Below are 16,916 nucleotides of genomic sequence, written 5' to 3' on the forward strand. Positions count from 1 at the left end.
GGAGTTGTCAGCCATATTCTCTCAGAAAACCCCCCCACATATATAAGTAGCTAAATACTTGCTGTACGTACATAACATATGTATTGCACTGTCCACATTTTGGTCATTTTTCTATAGTAAAAAAAGGGAACATCCTTCTTAGGAGTCTCCATTTTAACTATGTCTATCTTGAAGCCAATCCTGATGTCATTTCCTCCCTTACTCTCCTCTGACTGATTGTGTATGCATTGTCCGCCCTCCTACCACTCTTCAGGCACTCCCACCCAGCTCTGCAATAGAAAGTGCATTGTCTCAGCATTAGAAATATTGGCCAATCAGAGAGGAACAGAGGTGTGGGACGAGAAAACAGTAGGGAAAGAGGCTTCAGCCAATCAGGCTGCATTAGTTAAGTCTGAGAGGAAAGTAAAGAAGCAAAAAAGACAACTCATCATGCCCTGAAATTTTCTTCCTGCAGCAATGTACCAAATAAGAGTCAGGTAAACTGGGGAATGATCATTTATCAACAAGAACAGTAATAGTGATTTTTAACTTTTGGATTACCTGGTTAACATCCTTATTACTTGTTTACCAGATAAAAATAAAGAATTGATTTTTGATTTTTATGCCCAACAGTTTCACACTTTATGAGTATTAGAAGGCAGAGAATCAGCAGGACAGCCAGGCAACTGGTATTGTTTAAAATTAAATTGTCAGCTTCCATATCCCTCTCACTTCAGGTCCCCTTTAAAGTATTATATGACATGTATACTTAACCTACACTAGCTTTTTTAAAGAAAACCTGTTACGAGAAAAACCTCCCCTGGGGGGTACTCACCACGGGTCCGTTTATTAAATCCTGGCTAAGGTTTATGGACGATGTGTTATTGATCTGGCAGGGTGGGGAATTGGAGTTCAATAATTTCATCGATTGGATGAATATCAATGACTTCAATATGCGATTTACTGGTGTGTGGGGGGGGTGACAAAATGGAATTCCTTGACCTCACTATTACAATTGAGGAGGGTAATATAATTACGAAGGGATTCAGGAAACCCACAGCAACCAATAACATTTTATTGTACTCCAGTTATCACCCAGAGCATGTTAAAAACTCAATTCCGTACAGCCAATTTGTCAGACTAAAACGAAATAATAGCAAAGAATCGGAATTTCTAAAACAGAGTTATGATCTGGGCCTAAGACTCCTCTCCCGGGGTTACCCTCTACCACTGGTGGTAGAAGCCTTTAAAAAGGCAAACTCCCGCCCAGAATGGAATTGTTGAAAAGAAAAGGGAAAAAGAAAAAAATCAGAAGAAGGGGGAGGGGAAAACCCAGGGAATGTGATACCCTTTATTTTTGAATTCTCACCTATGGCTAAAAAAATGCAAACTTTCATTCATAAGAACTGGAGTGATTTGAGAGGAAATACTACCTATAGTAAAATCTTGACCCCAAGACCCCTGATTACCTTCCGAAAAGCCCAAACTATTGGGGACATGCTGGTGCGGAGTGAGTGCAGGGACATTAAACAGAAAGACTGGTTAACACTGGCACGGCCGACTGAATGTTTTAAATGTGGAAATTGTAACCACTGCACCAAGTGTATACCGGGTAAGAGAATCACACTCGGTGGTGTAACAATCCCGATCAGGGATTTCATCCATTGTCGGTCAAAACATGTAGTGTACGCAATCTTATGTCCCTGCGATCGATTTTATATCGGGATGACAACGAGAGAAATGTGTACAAGATTTCAAGAGCATGTTAACTCATTAACCAGCTGAGCGGTCTGGACGAGCTCAGCTCGTCCAACACCGCCAGCGGCTGCCGCTCAGGCCCTGCTGGGCCGATTTTGATGAAATAAAAAGCAGCACACGCAGCCGGCACTTTGCCAGCCGCGTGTGCTGCCTGATCGCCGCCGCTCTGCGGCGATTCGCCGCGAGCAGCGGCGAAAGAGGGCCCCCCTAGCCGCCTGAGCCCTGCGCAGCCGGAACAAAAAGTTCCGGCCAGCGCTAAGGGCTGGATCGGAGGCGGCTGACGTCAGGACGTCGGCTGACGTCGATGACGTCACTCCGCTCGTCGCTATGGCGACGATATAAGCAAAACAAGGAAGGCCGCTCATTGCGGCCTTCCTTGTTTATTCTGGGCGCCGGAGGCGATCGGAAGATCGCCTCCGGAGCGCCCTCTAGTGGGCTTTCATGCAGCCAACTTTCAGTTGGCTGCATGAAATAGTTTTTTTTTTATTAAAAAAAACCCTCCCGCAGCCACCCTGGCGATTTAATCAGAACGCCAGGGTGGTTAAATACTGGAAAAGGAGCTAGCCGCCTAATCCAACATGTGCGGGAGGAGCATAGTGATGTAGCTGCCCCTTTAAGATTTACGGCTTGAAGGTTGTGGATTTTCTAGAAGGGGGGGGGGGGGGGGGGGGGGAGATTGGGAAAGACTTCTAAGGCAAGCGGAAGCAAGATTGATTTCTCGCACTAAAGCTTGCGGACGCCTTGGTTTAAATGAGAGAAATGAATTATGGTGTTTTTTGGAGAAATATTAACAACAAAAATTTTTTTGGGTCTATAGGTGATGGACAATAACTGCAGTTTTTATAATGAATTGCCTGATTTGATATTCGCCTCGCTGTATATTTTATATATTGCTTTTATATAAATGTTTTTAATCTGTTTCTCTTATCTGTTTGGCTTCCAGGGTGTTACAGAAAGCTCCTTACAATTGGACATATCTCTGCACTGTGACAGTATGGGAGTGGTAAGCGGACGCAACCACTAAAATGCTACATGAATTAATGTTAGCGTTTCTTGTTGTCATGGAAATAGGAGTGTGTGCATGTAAATAAAGTTATTTGGACAGGAGGGGTATATTTGACTGATGACTAATTGGAGAGCGAAAGCTAGCTCCTTCACAGCCACCTGACGTAATAGAAGGGGCGTGTTTGAGGGTCTCGGTCTTGTTTACAACTATATGTATACTGTAAGAGAGAAAAATACCCCCCTGTCGCCAATAGACCCCTCTAGTTAGAACATGAGAAGAGTTGTGATTCATCAGATAGCGGGATGGCAAGTAACCATCTGCTACGCGCTGGTATTGGAATTGCGCCCGGCGCGTGTTGGTTGCTAAGGCAACCAGATGAATCACTCTCTACTCCTCCCCTCTCAATACGTATTTTCACAGACGCTTGGCCAGACGTAGCCGAGGGCTCTCGGCCGCGATTGGCTAACGGATTCTTCTCTGTGATTGGCTGCAGCGGCAAGTGGGAGTACCCGGAAGAGGCGGATTCCGCACTGCCGCTGTTTGGAGCCAGACGAGATGGGGGTGAGTTAATTCTTATGCAATATGGGGGCTATTTATATGGAGCTATGTATGTACACCCCACTTTTGGCCTCTGACGAAGCGGGGAGACCTGCAAAACGGCTGTCAGGCCGTCCTTTAGTACCTCCATGTGCCTTTTTTCACTGTACCTGTTGGAATAAATTTTCACTGAAGCATTGAGACTGGTGCCGGACCTGCTTTTCTTCTCAGCAGATATATCGTGATATCTTCACTAGGTAAAGAGCACAGTCTGCTCGGCAATCAATTCCGACTGCCTATTCCAGCCCTCTTCGAGTGCCAGTCACCTTTATTCTTCATCTACTATACGGAATCTGTTTTCAGACTTGAGCACCGATGCAAGCCTCAGGCGGAAATGGGGATCTGATACCGGAGACACCTGCGATTGGGGGGAATCCGGGCCCCACGGCCATCCAGGCCGGAAGATCGGACTGGAAAACGTTTCTAACGGAAACAGCCTTAGGTACAGAGGCAAGTAAGGCACTGGGGGTAAAAGTGGTGGAGCAAAAACTTAACCGCATATCTGAACGGGAGGTAAAACTGTTCTGGACAGTTGCCACACTGAAAAGATATGAAGATAAACAAATAGCCGCCAGAGGCTTTAGACAGTACAGCGAGGCAGCTGAATATCAAGATGATGGAGATTTCATGAAACTGTGGCAGTCGCAACAATTAGAAAACGCCTTGAAACTCCAAAAAATTGTCCTGGATAGAACGGAAAAAGAATATAACACCACAACGGCTGAAATTGAGGTCTGTAAACAAGAACTCTCCCTTCTAACAACTCCACAACAACTACAAGAGATCACTAAGAAAATTGATGCCCGTTTAGCTCCAATTCAGAATAGTATTAAAGAACGAAAATTGAGGAAGTTCAGGAGGGATCAGGACGACTTTGCAAAAGGCCGAATTTTTGATTGGGGACAACAGAATCAAGGAATAAGATCGAAAGGGAGAAAAAGGTCCAAACCAAATAGAGGATATTGGACCACAGATTCCGGCTCGGATTCTAGCTCTGAAGAACCAGCAAAGAAGAAGGTACCGACTAAACCCACCTTGAAACCAACAGAAGGTGCCTCACCATGTGCAAGAGCCCCTTTAGGAGAAGGATCCGGAGGGGAGGCAGGAAGCACAGGACCGCCACACGAGAAGAAAGTGAGGTGGAAGAAACACACCCGTGGCAGGGGCTATTACAGGAAGAAATAACTGGTCTGCAAGCGGAGGACCAATTGCAGGTAATAAACATCTCAGGTGAAAATCTCCCTGAGGGCTGTTTGAGTTTATTATCTAAAGGCCTGAACTTTGCCCTAAGTGCACCTTATGATGATTTTAAATTTGAAGTGGATTGGTACTGTGCAATTAGACGTTTAAACATTGCTGTTCAGCAGGACACATGGAAACAACAACCAGAAACGAATGAGGCGAGTCAGGGAGGACTGGGATTCACTCCAACAGAGCAGGATTTAAAGGCTCTGGAGGACCTACAGGCTCTATGGATTGAGGGGAATTTGACAAATACACCCGAAAGGGAAATGTCACTAGAGAAATCTAGAGTACCCTTTAGGGCATGTAGGTCTACAAGGGAGTTTCTCAGCACACCAGGCTCGGCAGTGGATCAATTTGATCTAAAAGTACAAGATGAGATGAAAGCTTTGGTCTATCCTAATGTGAACTTGAACATTACCTCTGAGGAACTTGCAGCATTAAATTGGTTAAAGGACAACTCCAAATTAATCATAAAGAAAGCCGACAAAGGTGGAAACCTGGTGGTCATGTCAAGAACTTACTATGTAAAGGAAGCCCTCCGACAGCTGGAAGGCCCTGATAAATTTTATGAGAAACTCTCCAAAGACCCCAGTTACCACTATAAAAGCCTGTTACAAACTTTGTTACGGAGGGGAGTGGAACTGGGGTGGCTGCCTAAGAAATTAGGAGAGGATCTCTTACCACCTTACCCTAAAAAACCGGTCTGGTACTTTCTGCCAAAAATCCATAAGAATTTGGAGGAGCCTCCGGGGCGCCCAAAAGTGTCTGCCAGAGGGTCCCTGACGGAACCCCTATCCAAATATTTGGAGTACCTTTTGAGACCATTTTTGATCCAAATCCCCTCCTACCTGGCTGACACATTGGACGTCTTGGTAAAGTTACCAAATTTGAAATGGCAGGATGGGTATACATTGGCATCAATAGATGTCGAAAGTTTATACACAAGAATCCCCCAAAAATTGGGGGTGAAGGTGGTGAGGGACTTTTTGGTTAAAAAGGGTAAAGATAATGACTGGGCAACCTACATCTGTGAATGCTTGTACTTTATTCTATCTCACAATGCCTTTCTTTTTCAGGATTGCTGGTACAGACAGGCTTCCGGCGTAGCGATGGGGACCTCGGTAGCCCCAACCTTCGCCAATATCTTTTTGGCAGGGTGGGAAGACCGTTGTATATTCTAGAGTGCTAATCCCTATCGTCCGTTTATTAAATCCTGGCTAAGGTTTATGGACGATGTGTTATTGATCTGGCAGGGTGGGGAATTGGAGTTCAATGATTTCATCGATTGGATGAATATCAATGACTTCAATATGCGATTTACTGGTGTGTGGGGGGGTGACAAAATGGAATTCCTTGACCTCACTATTACAATTGAGGAGGGTAATATAATTACGAAGGGATTCAGGAAACCCACAGCAACCAATAACATTTTATTGTACTCCAGTTATCACCCAGAGCATGTTAAAAACTCAATTCCGTACAGCCAATTTGTCAGACTAAAACGAAATAATAGCAAAGAATCGGAATTTCTAAAACAGAGTTATGATCTGGGCCTAAGACTCCTCTCCCGGGGTTACCCTCTACCACTGGTGGTAGAAGCCTTTAAAAAGGCAAACTCCCGCCACCAGAATGGAATTGTTGAAAAGAAAAGGGAAAAAGAAAAAATCAGAAGAAGGGGGAGGGGAAAACCCAGGGAATGTGATACCCTTTATTTTTGAATTCTCACCTATGGCTAAAAAAATGCAAACTTTCATTCATAAGAACTGGAGTGATTTGAGAGGAAATACTACCTATAGTAAAATCTTGACCCCAAGACCCCTGATTACCTTCCGAAAAGCCCAAACTATTGGGGACATGCTGGTGCGGAGTGAGTGCAGGGACATTAAACAGAAAGACTGGTTAACACTGGCACGGCCGACTGGATGTTTTAAATGTGGAAATTGTAACCACTGCACCAAGTGTATACCGGGTAAGAGAATCACACTCGGTGGTGTAACAATCCCGATCAGGGATTTTATCCATTGTCGGTCAAAACATGTAGTGTACGCAATCTTATGTCCCTGCGATCGATTTTATATCGGGATGACAACGAGAGAAATGTGTACAAGATTTCAAGAGCATGTTAACTCATTAAATACTGGAAAAGGAGCTAGTGATGTAGCTGCCCCTTTAAGATTTACGGGCTTGAAGGTTGTGGATTTTCCTAGAAGGGGGGGGGGGGGGGGGGAGATTGGGAAAGACTTCTAAGGCAAGCGGAAGCAAGATTGATTTCTCACACTAAAGCTTGCGGACGCCTTGGTTTAAATGAGAGAAATGAATTATGGTGTTTTTTGGAGAAATATTAACAACAACAAAATTTTTTGGTCTATAGGTGATGGACAATAACTGCAGTTTTTATAATGAATTGCCTGATTTGATATTCGCCTCGCTGTATATTTTATATATTGCTTTTATATAAATGTTTTTAATCTGTTTCTCTTATCTGTTTGGCTTCCAGGGTGTTACAGAAAGCTCCTTACAATTGGACATATCTCTGCACTGTGACAGTATGGGAGTTGTAAGCGGACGCAACCACTAAAATGCTACATGAATTAATGTTAGCGTTTCTTGTTGTCATGGAAATAGGAGTGTGTGCATGTAAATAAAGTTATTTGGACAGGAGGGGTATATTTGACTGATGACTAATTGGAGAGCGAAAGCTAGCTCCTTCACAGCCACCTGACGTAATAGAAGGGGCGTGTTTGAGGGTCTCGGTCTTGTTTACAACTATATGTATACTGTAAGAGAGAAAAATACCCCCCTGTCGCCAATAGACCCTCTAGTTAGAACATGAGAAGAGTTGTGATTCATCAGATAGCGGGATGGCAAGTAACCATCTGCTACGCGCTGGTATTGGAATTGCGCCCGGCGCGTGTTGGTTGCTAAGGCAACCAGATGAATCACTCCTCTACTCCTCCCCTCTCAATACGTATTTTCACAGACGCTTGGCCAGACGTAGCCGAGGGCTCTCGGCCGCGATTGGCTAACGGATTCTTCTCTGTGATTGGCTGCAGCGGCAAGTGGGAGTACCCGGAAGAGGCGGATTCCGCACTGCCGCTGTTTGGAGCCAGACGAGATGGGGGTGAGTTAATTCTTATGCAATATGGGGGCTATTTATATGGAGCTATGTATGTACACCCCACTTTTGGCCTCTGACGAAGCGGGGAGACCTGCGAAACGGCTGTCAGGCCGTCCTTTTGTACCTCCATGTGCCTTTTTTCACTGTACCTGTTGGAATAAATTTTCACTGAAGCATTGAGACTGGTGCCGGACCTGCTTTTCTTCTCAGCAAATATATCGTGATATCTTCACTAGGTAAAGAGCACAGTCTGCTCGGCAATCAATTCCGACTGCCTATTCCAGCCCTCTTCGAGTGCCAGTCACCTTTATTCTTCATCTACTACTTTAGGCCCGATTTAATGGGATGAAACTCAACACAACACAGTAACAATGTAAATAGGGTGTTAGCCAACTTTTCTACGTATACTACCTACTCTCTGTTTAGTTCTATTGCCACTCACTTTATGTAGTATGTTAAAGAATCTCACTATGGTGCCAGTTAAAGGTGTCTTGCAAAAAGCATTTTACTTCTTGTTTTGTTCTAGCACGATTTTAAGCTTTTGTTTATGATAAAAATACTTTATTGTTCTTAAAGGAGTACTATCGATTGAAACGACTTTTTTTTTTAATACTCTATATTAGTGTACACATTACCACTAGTGCTAGGGGCACTTTATTTATTCATCCAGGTCTCTCTCTCACTATCCCTGCTTAAAAATTCATTTCTCACACAGCTCATAGTAGTTTGGGTCACCCTGAGCTGCTTGGTTACTCTGTCACACAGCTCACAAATATATTTCACTGTGTCACTCACAGCATGCAGCAGACATGAGGAGAAATAGGCTGATCTGAGGTGGTAACAGGTAACTAAATGAGCTGGAATATTGCTGGAATAAAACAAGCTATACCACTAGTCTGTGTTTACACTCAGACTGGCTGCCTGCTTGAGGCGATTCACTCCAGGCTGCATCCACTTTACAAGCTGCTGAGAGGGGCAGACCACTGTCTACAATTAGCATTATTAGTATCTTTATCAGTAAAGAGAAGCAAAGATAATAAACACACATTGCTAGAATCTTTAACCCCTTACCACCATATCAACAAGATTCTTTCAGCAAGGTGATAATGAAACTATAAACTGAGGAGTTGATAGCATCTCCCCTTTACAGAGACATGGTCTAGCCCTCTGGGAGCAGTCAGTATTAGATACATTTTGTATCCAACACTGACACCAAAACTGACGGAGGATTTTACAGCTGAGAGGAACAGCTGTGTGAGGAATCAAATTGCTCCTAGTACTTGCCCTAATGTGTGCTACAACATACAGCATTTAAAAATAAATGCATACATCGATAGTATTCCTTTAACATTTACCTGATTCTACACTATTCTGGAGTTCCATTATACTCCTTTCTTGTTTAAAGTACACCTAAACTGAGAGGCATATATGAATGATGTCATATGTATTTCCTTTTTAAACAATGCCAGTTGCTTGTCAGTCCTGCTGATCACTTTGGCTGCAGTAGTGTCTAAATCACACACATGAAAGAAGCATGCAGGCAATCCAGTCAGATTTCATCAAAACATCTGAACTGTATTTCTGTTCAGGTTCTATGGCTTAGTGCAGGGATGTCAAACCGGTCCTACGAGGGCCGAGGTCCTCACACATTTTTGACACAGCTCAAATGAATTGATGGGTCTGAATCAGGAAATGTGTGGTCCATCAGGTAGAACACATTCCTCTCTTTCTCAGTCCATCCTAAACACTGGCATGGAACTGGCCCTCCAGGCCTGGAGTTCGACAGCTGTGGCTTAGTGTATTAGATGGAAAAGATCATCAGGATAGCCAGGCCCCTTTAATTGTTTAAAAGGAAATAAATATGTCAGCCTTCATGTCCCTCTCACTTCAGCTGTGCTTTAAATGGAACCTGAAGCAAGAAGTAAATGCAGGATGCCATATTTATTTCCTTTTAAGCAATGATAGTTGCCCGGCATCCTGCTGATCATTCCTGCACCAGCAGTGTGAATCACACACCTGAAACTAGCTAATCCAGTCACACTTCAGTCAGAAACGGATATGCATGAATGTTTAGTGTCTATGGCTTAAAGTGGAGTTGTCAGCCATATTCTCTCAGAAAAACCCCCCACATATATAAGTAGCTAAATACTTGCTGTACGTACATAACATATGTATTGCACTGTCCACATTTTGGTCATTTTTCTATAGTAAAAAAAGGGAACATCCTTCTTAGGAGTCTCCATTTTAACTATGTCTATCTTGAAGCCAATCCTGATGTCATTTCCTCCCTTACTCTCCTCTGACTGATTGTGTATGCATTGTCCGCCCTCCTACCACTCTTCAGGCACTCCCACCCAGCTCTGCAATAGAAAGTGCATTGTCTCAGCATTAGAAATATTGGCCAATCAGAGAGGAACAGAGGTGTGGGACGAGAAAAACAGTAGGGAAAGAGGCTTCAGCCAATCAGGCTGCATTAGTTAAGTCTGAGAGGAAAGTAAAGAAGCAAAAAAGACAACTCATCATGCCCTGAAATTTTCTTCCTGCAGCAATGTACCAAATAAGAGTCAGGTAAACTGGGGAATGATCATTTATCAACAAGAACAGTAATAGTGATTTTTAACTTTTGGATTACCTGGTTAACATCCTTATTACTTGTTTACCAGATAAAAATAAAGAATTGATTTTTGATTTTTATGCCCAACAGTTTCACACTTTATGAGTATTAGAAGGCAGAGAATCAGCAGGACAGCCAGGCAACTGGTATTGTTTAAAATTAAATTGTCAGCTTCCATATCCCTCTCACTTCAGGTCCCCTTTAAAGTATTATATGACATGTATACTTAACCTACACTAGCTTTTTTAAAGAAAACCTGTAACGAGAAAAACCTCCCCTGGGGGGTACTCACCACGGGTGGGGGGGAAGCCTCCGGATCCTACTGAGGCTTCCCCCGCCCTCCTCGATCCCACGGTGACGGAGAAAATCCTCCCGGAACGGCGGGGATTTAAATATTTACCTCCCGGGCTTCAGCGCAGTATCGGCTCTCTGCCTCAGAGATAGGCGGAAATAGCCGATCGCCGTCTGGTCGCTCTACTGCGCAGGCGCAAGTCTCCTGCACCTGCACAGTAGAGTGGACCCGATGGAGAGCGGCTATTTTCGCCCATCTCCGTGCGGAGAGCCGCAACAGCTCCCCCGCTGCAGCCAGGAAAGGTAAATAAATCAGCACTTATCAGCCTTGTCGAGGGAGGATTCCGGGACCCTTGGGGGGAGCCAGCGCTGGACTGCCTGCAGCTACAGCGAAGGGGGAAGCCTCATTGGGACCCTGAGGCTTCCCCCTACCGAGGTAAGTACCCCCCAGGGGCCGTTTTTTTTGTTACAGGGTCTCTTTAAAGCGCTTCTTACAAATGACATTTTAATTAACTCTTACAACTGTATATGTTTGTCTCTATCCATCGTCTGCAGCATACACCTGGTCTAAAAGAACACATTCTCATTCATAAAAATATCAATTTTAGAGAGGAAGCAACTTTACAACTCAGCTCTGTAATAAACATAATGGCCTAACTCTCTACTGCCAGTGACAGTTGGTCATTGAGAAATGAATGGGTTATTTCACTATACACCAGCATAACTCCTGCGCACACGAGTATCCCACCCAACTTATCAAAAGTACTTGTCCCTAACATGAAAGTGTGCTAAATTACACAGAAGTCCACAACCACTCGAAAATAGCTGCAGTTTGACCATTTTTTATCTGAACAGTAATAGATACACTTATTATAGAACATCCATAGAAAACTTAGACTGGCATTAGGCCCGGTTCACACTTGCATTAAAATGGCAAACGGATCTAATCGCCGGTCGATTGGATCGGTTTTCACTCTGTTACCACTCCGTTTCTTCATATCCACCCCTCCCCCCCCCCCCCCCCCCAGACTCCCACAGTGTATTTTTCTATTTAGTATGGTCAGTTTCTTCACTAGTGTGATGGAACATTCCATTTTCTCATTGCCCCCAATGCACCACTTCAGCTTTCGTTTCCATTCCACTGGGCTCAGCGGTCCGGCAAAATTGTTACAGCAGGAAACGTGCGGTCCGTTCAATGCATCGTGTGGAACGGATCTGTTTGAGCGGACGGATGTGAACGGATCCATAGGTTAACATTGTATCCGTTCCCATCCGATACGATTAATTCCCTTCTGATTGGGGAACGGACTCTGATGTGAACCAGGCCTTAGCGTTCAGCAGTGGGGGTGAGTTTTAAAGTAACCAAAATAAATATTCAGAAGTTGCAGGAGATGACATAACAGTTTAAACTTTTTTTTTTTTTTTTTTGCAGTGAATTCAGGACTACTGAGGAAGAAAATGCAATTCACAAGCATATGCAACAAACTGATATATTCACAAGTATAATTGGAAGATAAAAATTTAATTAAAATAAGGTGGAAGGGAAAGAGACTTGCAGACAGACTATAAATTGAGCAAAGATCTGACAACCAAACTGTACGTGACTGGAAAATAGCACTGAGGTTATGACCGACAGGGGCTAGGAGAAAGCAAAATAATGAATGGAAGGAAAAATACAAAGGAGATACTAAGGGAGCTAGAGATGGAAAGGATGTTAACATTTCAGGGGAAGACATTCAGATTTATTACTTTAGCAAATGTTAAAACCACGATTACAATGTGACAGATTTCAAAAATCGATTTACTCAGCTGGGGTGTTTATATATAATTAAAATAAGTATTTTTTGCTATCGGTAGACCTAGATCTACAAAGCACAATTACATATAGCGCACGAACAACGAACAAGCTTACTTACCCAGTTCCTTTCCCATGGCACATGTATCTACAGCCCTGAAAACGTCACTTCAGCTCCCGGGGATGTAGATACTAGTCTGTGTGTTTACGAGTGGCGCGCGTGTTTGCGTGCTCATCCGGCAGTGCACAGATTGGTGAATGGGAACATACGTTCCCAAAGCCAATGAAAGTGTCTAATGAACGAATGATCACTGTTCCAGCCAAGAACAGTTATCACTCATTGTAAACAAAAGAAACTGTTGCTTTTCCATATCCCTCTCACTTAAGGTGTGCTTAATGGCTTACACACACCATGCAATTTTCCCCATCAGATCGAGTAATCATTTCTAGCATGTCTGATCTGCTTTCGATTGAGAAAATGATAATTTTCTGCAGAACTGTTCTCAAAATTGATTTCTTTCTCGTATGGAATTGGATCGGACATGCTGCAAATTATTGATTGATCTGTCCAACTGATGGAAAATTTGCACGCTGTGTATAAGACGTTAAAGGATACCCGAAGTGACATGATTAGATAGACATGTGTATGTACAGTGCCTAGCACACAAAAAGCTATGCTGTGTTCCTTTTTTTCTTTCTCTGCCTGAAAGAGTTAAATATCAGGTATGTAAGTGGCTGACTTAGTCCTGACTCAGACAGGAAGTGACTACAGTGTGACCCTCACTGATAAGAAATTCCCCTTTGTATCCCTTTCTTGCTCTCAGAAGCCATTTTCTGCTAGGAAAGGGCTTTATATTTGGAATTTCTTATCAGTGGGGGTTACACTGTAGTCACTTCCTGTCTGAGTCAGGACCGAGTCAGCCACTTACATACCTGATATTTAATTATTTCAGACAGAGAAAGAAAAATAGGAATACAGCATAGTTATTTGTGTGCTAGGCACTCTACATACACATGTCTATCTCATCATGTCACTTCGGGTATCCTTTAAAGGTACAGATGCTGGATATCCAGATGGAATATAATGTGTGTGAACAATATTTTAATTCAGATAGCTCAGCCACACAGCACAGCCAGGAGAAAAAAAACTCCTGTTTCTTCTTGTTAATTCTGAACACATCATGGTGAAAAGCCCAACAAGTCTACTTATTGGCAAGGCAGTTTCATTTTCCTGTCCTTTCTTTGCAAACAAGCTCTACTACCTGGCAGTACTGTGCAATGCAGAAGAATCTGACTGACTCAAAGTGCAGCCCTCCCTCTGCCAGCCTCATTGATGCTGTGAGGGGGGTTGTAGGAAACGGAAGTAAACAACTTAGTAAAGTATGGTAAGTTTGTTGGCTGCAAATAAAAATATATGTAATTTTAGTTTTCTAAGCAATGTGTGCTCATCTGTATTTGCTTTGAGTTCAGCTGTAAAGAAAAAAAAAGCTTACAATAATAGTATGGCCTATTTATTTCACTCATCACTTACATACTGTCCTTGATCACTATACTTACATACTGTCCTTGATCACTATACTTACATACTGTCCTTGATCACTATACTTACATACTGTCCTTGACTTGTAATATACACACTGTCTGCCCTTGTATTGGTTTGGTTTGTGTTTGTTAAGCAACTGCCAAGACAAATTCCTTGTAAGTGCAAACTTACTTGGCAAAATAAATGGATTCTGATTCTGATCACTACACGTTTTTTTTTTAAAGAAGTCTTGAACCCTGCAGAAGATTAAGTGCTGCTCCATATATCATATAAATACTAAAATGTTGGGATCAACCTAGTGAAATCTATTAATATACATTCAATTAGCAGTTTCTGTTCTCTAGCTTACCTTTGATACTGGTTATTTTCTGCTTCAACAATGGGTGTGTGGCGAGCCTTGCTACCGCTCGAGTTTCAATAGTGCTGTTGGGCTACAATGAGAAAAACAAAATATTAACATGTACAACCAATATTTGTGAGCAAATATTTCTGAATGCTCAACAAAAATGGGATGCCTCTACTGCCTCTCAAGCCTGGTTCACACTATGAGCGATTGCGTTCAGTTGGCCGATTGCCAAAGCGCTACAGCAGTGTCACCTTATGAGGGTGTTCTCATAGCAGTCTTTCAATTTTAACAAAATTGAAAACGGGGTCCCGGTACCAAAGGCATGCCCAAAAATGTACATTAATTTAAAAATCGTTCTGATAACTGCAATTGCTAAGTGCTTCGTGATTGCATTTTGTAGTGTAAATGAATGCTCCAACAGCCTCTTTGGAGTACCTTACTAAGCATTGGGTCCTTACAGTGAGCTATACTTCAACTCTTTATAGAGTGCTAACTCACTGGTAGTACTCTTTTGTCCCTTAAAGCAGAACTGTAGAGAGAAAATAAACACATTGTTTCACTTACTTGGGGCTTCCCCAAGCCCCCAGCAGCAGTCCTGTCCCACGCCGGTCCTGCCCGAGCCTCCGTTCTCCCGCCGCCGCTCCGTCCCGTACCTCGACTTGTAAGTCGATGCCAGCGCAGCCCTGCCAAGCGTATCCTTTCCTCGCGTTCCCCTCTGCAATAGCGGGGAACGCGAAGAAAGGATACGCGTGGCCAGAGACGCGCAGGCGCAGTGGCCCGGCGGCGAAACCAAAAGTAGCTGGCGGCAGGAGAACGGAGGCTTGTCGAGAAACGGCGCAGCATAGGACGGCTGCTGGGGGCTTGGGGAAGCCCCAGGTAAGTAAAACAATGTGTTTATTTTCTCTCTACAAGTTCGCTTTAAGTTGTTGGGAGAACTGAAATGACAAGATCTTTTTCATAGAATGCGCTTGTTGTTGGTCCAACATGTGTAATGCGTTTCTTGCTGAACTGTGAATACACATAAGCTGTATTTCTGGTTATTGCATTTGCATGCCATTTTCCTGAGCGCATTACATTTTGCAATGAAAGAACGACTCTGCACCACATAGTGCTTTGCTGAGTGCTTATCTACGCCTTACAGAGACTACAGCTGAGTATTCTTTAGAATATTCAACTTCTGGCCCATATACAGAGTTTTCTTCTGCCCTTGATAGCACGGTCTACTTAGTATTCCTCTGCCTCTTACATAGTGCTGCTCTACCCCTTACACAGAGTTCTCTTTTACCCTCCACAGAATACAGGAACAACCACTAAATAGAGTAAATTCTTTGGTACATGTGGAGTACACTATTTTGAGGGGGGGGGGGGGGTGGTTATGTCTGCACTTCCCTATAGTTTTTCACTGAAGATGGGGAGGGGTCAGGGGGGAGATTAAACCTTGGAAATCATTTTTTTTTTAAATATACGTAAAATTCTCTACTACAGATAGTCTTATTGTCTGCAGCTTCTATCTTCAACCTAGTAGTAGCAGTATTGAAAAGTCAAGCTAGCCACTCCTCAAGGCTCACATGACTGCATCCTCCCCAATGTGACATTGCCACCACACTCTAGATTGGTGCTTAGGGTATGCTAGACATCAATGCAGAGCAGTATCATCACGTGTACTTTGGGGCATGAGCTTGGATAGAAATTGAGTTAGAAGATAGAAAGTGGGTAACATTTGGGGGTAGAATGGTATGTAACATTAAGGAGATTGGTTAGAGTTCGGATGAACTACAGAAGACTAGCACCAAAACCTTATTAAAAACTGTGCTGTACAGTAATACTTTGCCATTACCAATACATTGTGCCCGTGCCTAAAGGACTTGAAAAGTGGAACACAGTTAGAATGTTGCCAGGGTGGATAATAAGGCTGATTAGATGGTCTCACTATGATTTGAAGGAGTCCAGGTACGCTTTAGGATGACTAAGCTTTGCTAAGCTTTATGTCTTAACCAGAGCATTTCATACCGTAATTACCAGAATGACCAATCTCTGAATCAGCAACAAAAGAGGTTTCCCATTTTACCCATTCGGAAAACAATTACAATTTATTCAGACACATAAAATGTACTGAGCAGGTTATGTCTTGGAAGCAAAGTAACATGTCACATTTTAAAGGAAATGACTATAACATGAAAACCATATTGATGGAAAACGGGACGCATATTGATTAAGACGCCAAAATGTCCTGCAGACTTTCATGAGTAATAATGAATGTGCTTAATGTTTCACCTAAAGCAGGATAAAACTCTGACATAACAGTCAATAAAAATGTGTATTCCTACTTTTTATTATCCATTCACTTACTATGTTTGCTTTTGTACACAATCAATATTGCTTGTTTACAAATTACAAGTTCCCAAAGTACAGTTGATCTGCTCTGAAAGCTGCCATTGCATTTTATTGCAGAGCTGCTGTATTTATATATTGAAATCAAGTATTTATCATTTCTAACCTCTCCCTAATTCTCAGCTCAGTAAAGCTCAATTTCAGCAGGCTACTGGCTATATACTAATTGTAGCAACAGAGGAATGTAAACAAAAGATTAGGTTATCACCTCTTCCGCTGCCACCAGAAGCAGC

The 16,916-nt window shown here is 43.0% G+C and overlaps 1 protein-coding gene across 2 annotated transcripts in view; it reads right to left on the reverse strand.

Moving 5' to 3' along the window:
- Nucleotides 1-16,916, reverse strand: part of SRFBP1 (serum response factor binding protein 1) — a 101,356-nt gene that overhangs the window by 11,521 nt on the left and 72,919 nt on the right. For both annotated transcript variants that reach the window (XM_068247068.1, XM_068247075.1), the window contains one exon: nucleotides 14,296-14,377. In XM_068247068.1, coding sequence (XP_068103169.1) covers nucleotides 14,296-14,377 — 82 coding nt within the window. The remainder of the gene's footprint in view (nucleotides 1-14,295; nucleotides 14,378-16,916) is intronic.

The sequence above is a fragment of the Hyperolius riggenbachi genome, chromosome 1 (assembly GCF_040937935.1).
Source record: "Hyperolius riggenbachi isolate aHypRig1 chromosome 1, aHypRig1.pri, whole genome shotgun sequence".
NCBI classification, from domain to species: domain Eukaryota; kingdom Metazoa; phylum Chordata; class Amphibia; order Anura; family Hyperoliidae; genus Hyperolius; species Hyperolius riggenbachi.